We start from the raw sequence: 5,923 nt of genomic DNA, 5'->3' as shown, positions 1-5,923 counted from the left end.
GACATGTCCATCTCGCTTTAATTCGTATCATATGCAATAGATAACTATTCTTACACTTTAGAAAAAGACCCCTTGATATGACCACAGAAATAATTCCTTTATTAACATTTGAACAGCGGCGTGCTTTATTTTCTTTTTATTAATATTATATTTTATTTAAAAATTTTATCGTTACAGAACCGTAACATTTTTCCCCCGGCTTGGGAAATTCCCAAGATCCAATTTCGGAAGAAATTTTTGTTCCCCTCGGAACCTCAGGCCGTAACCTTTTCCAAGTTAATGTTACATTTTCCCTTTAAGTCTACTATTTTAGTCATATTTACCAGACTTTCCTTCTCGAAAGCCAGCATCTCCTTTTCTAAAGGTAGAATACATAATTTAGTAATGGGTCTGGTATATATACCAGTAGATGTCCTTACTTCCACATTTCGCACCTTACCGTCCGAACCCGGATGTATTTTTATTACTCTTGCCAATTTCCATTTCATTGGTGGCAAATTATCGTCTTTTAGTAAGACTAGGTCATTCAATTTCAAATTGTCCCGCTCTAAATACCACTTATTACGGGCCTGGAGTTCAGATAAATAGTCTAAACTCCAGCGTTTCCAAAAGGTTTGTTGAATTCGAGTTAACTTTTCGTATACAGACAGTCTGTTTTCATTAACATTTAAAATATCCCTTTCAGGTAAATTCACTAGACTTTCTCCTATTAGAAAATGTCCCGGGGTGAGACTACTTAAGTGATTTGTATCGTTGGAGATGGGTGTCAGAGGGCGAGAGTTCATTACGGCCTCTATTTGGGTTAGCACCGTATAGAATTGTTCGAAAGTTAATTTAGTATCACCTAACATCCTATAAATGTGATATTTGGCCCTTTTTACGCCAGCTTCATGTAAGCCACCCTGATGGGGTGCTTGAGGTGTTAAAAATTTAAATTCTATGAAATTATTTAAACAATAATTCTTTATTTCCGCCTTTACCTCCGACTTCTGGAAAAAAGTTTTTAATTCTTTATATTTATTTCGACATCCCCAAAAACACGTACCGTTATCTGACAAAATAGATTTCGGCAACCCCCTTCTACTTACAAAACGTTTTAGTGCCATTATATATGCCTCTGTAGACAAATCGGAAACTAATTCCAAATGAACGGCTTTTGTAACCGTACATACAAAAACTGCCATGTAACATTTAACTAATGAGGCCTTTCGCAATGTAGAAGTTTTAATATGAAAATAACCCCCATAGTCTACCATTACATTTGTAAAGGCTCGGTTGGGCGTTACCCTATTGGCAGGTAATTCTGCCATCAACTGCTCGGCATTTCTCTGCTTATACCTAAAGCATACGTGACAAGATCTAACAATCTTTTTTATCATTTTTAAACCGTTCATAGGCCAGTACCTAGTACGGAAATTTCCTAACACTGTTTGAGCACCCGCGTGGTGCAAACGAATGTGTTCTCTTTTTAACAATAGATAAACAATTTTATAATTACTGGGTAACAAAATAGGGTGTTTTTGATCGTAATTTAAATGAGTATTACCTAAACGGCCTCCCACTCTTATAAGTTTTAAGCGTGGGTCCACAAAAGGACACAATTTCTGTATAGATTTATTTTTTACAAAATTATTTTTTGTTAACTCCTGAAATTCTAAATTTAAATTTTGTTTTTGAATATTTTTTACAATTAAAATCTCTGCTCGGTCTAATTCCTCGACAGTAATTTTACCCGTCTGGGTTTGCAATTTATTGCGTGAATTTTTTAAATTATTCACAAACCTATTTACAAAGGCTATAGTATACAAGAGTTTAGTAAACGTTGACGTTTTATTAAATAATTCGGAAAATATATCTTTTGCTTCGACATGTCTTACCACTAAGGCTACCTTTTGCTTCTTAAGCTCCGTGTCAGTGTTATAATCAACATTCAATTTAAATTGTGTATAATCAATATTTTTATTTAACAAGAATTCAGGTCCGTCCCACCATAATTTATTATCAATTAATTGAGCAATTTTAATTTTACGCGTAGGAATATCCGCGACGTTCAATTTAGTGGGTATGTGATGCAATATGATATTTTTTGATATGTTTTGGAATTTTTTTTACCCTGTTTGCCACAAAAACATTCCAATTTGTCTCTGGAGACTTTACCCAATATATTGCTATCTCTGAATCGCACCATAAGTGTATCTGTTTTACTTCCAAAACGGAAGACAAGGTTTCATATACCTTTTGGGAGAGTTCTGCACTCAGTAACAGAGCAGATAACTCTAATCGTGGTATCGTGGTGACCTTCAACGGAGCAACCCTAGTTTTTGCGGTTAGCAACCGGCTAGTTACAGTATCATCTTGATATACTGCCCGCACATAAATACAACAACAGAAACAAGTGGCGCTTGCGTCACTAAATGAATGTATTTCTATGGATTTTATTACTTTATTTATTTCAAAAAGACACCTAGGAATTTTTAAATTTTCTATAAGAGGCAATTCTTTTAATAATTGCTCCCATTCATGCAATATTTCAGGATCTTTCAAATTTTCATCCCAACCTAATTTGAGGCTCCATAATTTTTGTATTATTAATTTCCCCTGTACTATCACCGGAGCTAATAACCCAAATATATCGTACCATTTAGCTACAGTAGCTAAAATGCCTCTCTTGGTGAGGTTTTTCTCTGAATTTTTCAGAGAAAATGTGTACATAAATTCATCACGTGGAGCGCACCATTTGGTACCTAAAACTTTATTCACTTGTTCTATATTTTCCTCCGTATGTAAGTGATATTCTTTTATCGGAGTTGTACAAATTTCATTTATGAACTCTTGATCATTCGATCCCCATTTATGAAGGTTAAAACCGGCTTTATTTAATATTTCGTTAAGACCGGTATATATATTTTTTAAATCCTCTTTATGTTGACACCCTGTAAGTATATCGTCAACCCAAGTCTGGTTAAGCAGGCTAATCGAGGCTCCTTTATGTTTATCTTTGTTAATCTCCGCGATTTGATTTAAAACCCTAGTGGACAACCAGGGTAAACAGGTCAGACCGAAAGGAAGCCTATTCATTTGATAGTGTTCAAAATTATCCGTGGAATTTTCTCTCCACAAAAAATTTAATAAATACAGTTGATTAGGATCGACACGGACTTGTCTAAACATTTTTTCTATATCCGCCATTAAAATATAACTAAATGTACGGAACCTTAATAGTATTTCATACAAATTGGGTTGTACTTGCATTCTTTTGTATAGGACATCATTCAAGGACAAACCAGTATTCGTTTTTGCTGAACAGTCAAAAACGACGCGCACTTTCGTAGAGGAGCTTTCTGTTTTTATTACCGCAAAATGTGGCATATAGTATTTTTGTACATTATGTACATTTTTATACTCCTGCGAATTTTCTACCTTTTCAACATGTCCGCTGTCTATATACTCCTGTATAACTTGTTTATATTCCAGGAACGCTTCTGGAGCGGTTCTAAATTTATTTTCCAATGCACGAAACCTCTTTTCTGCCTGGTATCTTGAACTTCCTAAATCTTTTATTTGATCATTTTCTGGTAGAGTAACTTGAAAGGCACCATCTTGTAGTATTATTGTATTTTTCTGAAAGTGCTCCTCCAGTACTTCATCCTGCGTCCGGTCCATCATCACTTCAGGGATGCTCTCCAATTCCCAGAACTTCTTTACATATTTTTCTAATGAAAATTCCGTATTCGAATGGAGTGAAAATGTAGAGTGAACATTATTTACACAAGCTACAAAAGAATTCGCATCCGTCAGTGCATATCGAGGAACCGAACCACACAAGATATGTCCGAATTTGGAATTTTGTAATATCGGTAAATTTTTACCAAGTCTTATAATGCCTTCTAGCAATATATCATAAGCATAATCGGCTCCGAGCAAGATATCGACCCTCCCCGGTATATTAAATTCTATATCTGCCAGGCTACAGTTTTCCGGCAATCGCAACTTATCTTTATTTATACGTAACTGTGGCAAATCGCCAGTGATTTTTGGCAAAATATGACATTTAATATTAAATTTATTTTTATTATTCAAAGTTGTCAAACGTAATTTTAACATTTTATTTGACACCGAAGCCTTTTCCGCGATGCCCCTTATCTGCAGCTTAGCATCTATAGGTTTCAAATTCAATTGTTCAGCAAATTGCTCTGTGCAGAAAGAAGTCTGGCTGCCTTGATCGAGCAGGATTCTGGCGACCTTTTTCTGACCCTTTACATTATATACGTACGCTTGGATAGTACCAAGCAACACAACTGTTGATTGATTACTAGAAGCATTATTAGAACTAACAGTTGTATTTGCGGACGTACTTGCCTCATTGTCATTGACATCCGTTTTACTGTTTGTTTTATTTTTATAGCCATTATTGGCACTATTTTTATTATTAGTAAAATTATTTTTTGAATCTTTTTTCACGTTTATATTTGAAGAACTCTCCGTTTTAGTTCTGAAATGCATTTGACTATGATGGTCTTTTGCGCAATATTTACATTTTATATCGCTTCTACAACTATCTGTATGTCCTTTTAGACATTTAATACAAAGCTTATGCTCTTTAACATATTGATATTTTTGATCGTTAAGAAGATTATTAAATTTATAGCAATTGGTAATTGTATGGTTATTTAATTTACAATAAGTACATTCCTCGGCTTTGCTATCGTTGGAAATATGGAAACTAGCTCTCCTCTTTATTTCTAAAGACGGTCCTGTCTTTTTGAAATGGTTCAAATTTTCTAAATGTTCACAGTGTACTTTTACACTGTCTAAAAACTCCTCAAAAGTCTGTATTTCTTCGGCATGCGACCCAAATTCGAGTGCCCTTTTTGTACCATAATCCAATCGTTGCTCAACCATATTGATCATAAGAATATCCAATATTTGTTGGGGTGTTAAATTTAAATTTTTTAGTTTGTTCCAACTATTATAAGTGTTAGTATACATTTCCCGTAGGTCATTCGTTAAATTGTTTGAATGCTGTATAGGTTTATTATTTAAAAGGGTTTTAATTATATTTTTTATTAATTGCGCTTTATTTGCATATCGTGAATCTAACACCTCCCATGCTAGCCTTAGGTTTTCACCACTTACGGGTATGTTTTCTAGTAGTTTAAAAGCCTCGCCTTTTACAGACGTTTTTAAATATAGCAGCTTTTGTACTTCCGGTATTGATTCGTTCTCCATGATGAGTGACTTGAATAATTCTTTAAATGGACCATATTCTTCATTTCCATGTGAAAACACAGGTATGTTTATTTTAGGAAGAGTGACATTCACTTTCGCTTCCATCGCCATTGGCTGCAGCGTTGGTTCAGCTTCACTTGGTTGGCTGTTCAACCTCCGCATTGTCCCTTTTATTAATTTTATAGCTTCATAATAAATTTGGTCCACCATTTCATTGTCTTTATCATCTGTGAACCTTTCATCTTCTAGCAACATGAAATATGCTTCATTATATTTTTCATAATACGTCCTCAATTTTCCTAAAATCTCTTCGTAAATATCTATATCAACCTCTACGATAGAATTTTTTACTTGATTTAGGATTTGACTAATTTTTCCTTTATAAGCTGCACGGGTGGCTTTGTGGTTAGACATTTTATTTTAATATATTAATTTAAATAGGATATTACCAAATGGTTTTTATTTTTTAAATAAAATGTTTTATATTTGTTTCAAATTATTTTTTAAATTTTGAATATTCTTTCTTTCTAAAGTTTATTTCTAAAGAATTATTGCAAAAACTTTATCTTTCCTACAAAAGAACTTTATTTTGAATTTATCTTTTTAAACTTTATTTATTTTTGAAAGTTGATTTCAACGTTTTAGGTATATAGAACGTTTTATAAACCCATGTATAATATGTATTATTTAAATA

At 33.5% G+C, this 5,923-nt stretch overlaps 1 protein-coding gene across 1 annotated transcript; it reads right to left on the bottom strand.

The window, feature by feature from the left end:
• Positions 1-254: 254 nt before the first annotated feature.
• LOC140444309 (uncharacterized) lies at positions 255-5,643 on the bottom strand. The gene is made up of 3 exons (XM_072536058.1): positions 3,233-5,643; positions 1,089-1,338; positions 255-989 (listed from the first exon to the last, which is right to left on the bottom strand). Exons 1-3 carry the CDS (start codon positions 5,641-5,643, stop codon positions 255-257), a joined length of 3,396 nt encoding a protein of 1,131 aa, XP_072392159.1.
• Positions 5,644-5,923: the final 280 nt, after the last annotated feature.

Source organism: Diabrotica undecimpunctata, chromosome 6, assembly GCF_040954645.1.
Source record: "Diabrotica undecimpunctata isolate CICGRU chromosome 6, icDiaUnde3, whole genome shotgun sequence".
Taxonomy (NCBI): domain Eukaryota; kingdom Metazoa; phylum Arthropoda; class Insecta; order Coleoptera; family Chrysomelidae; genus Diabrotica; species Diabrotica undecimpunctata.
The sequence above is the reverse complement of the archived record's forward strand: the minus strand, read 5'-3'. Positions and strand labels throughout refer to the sequence as shown.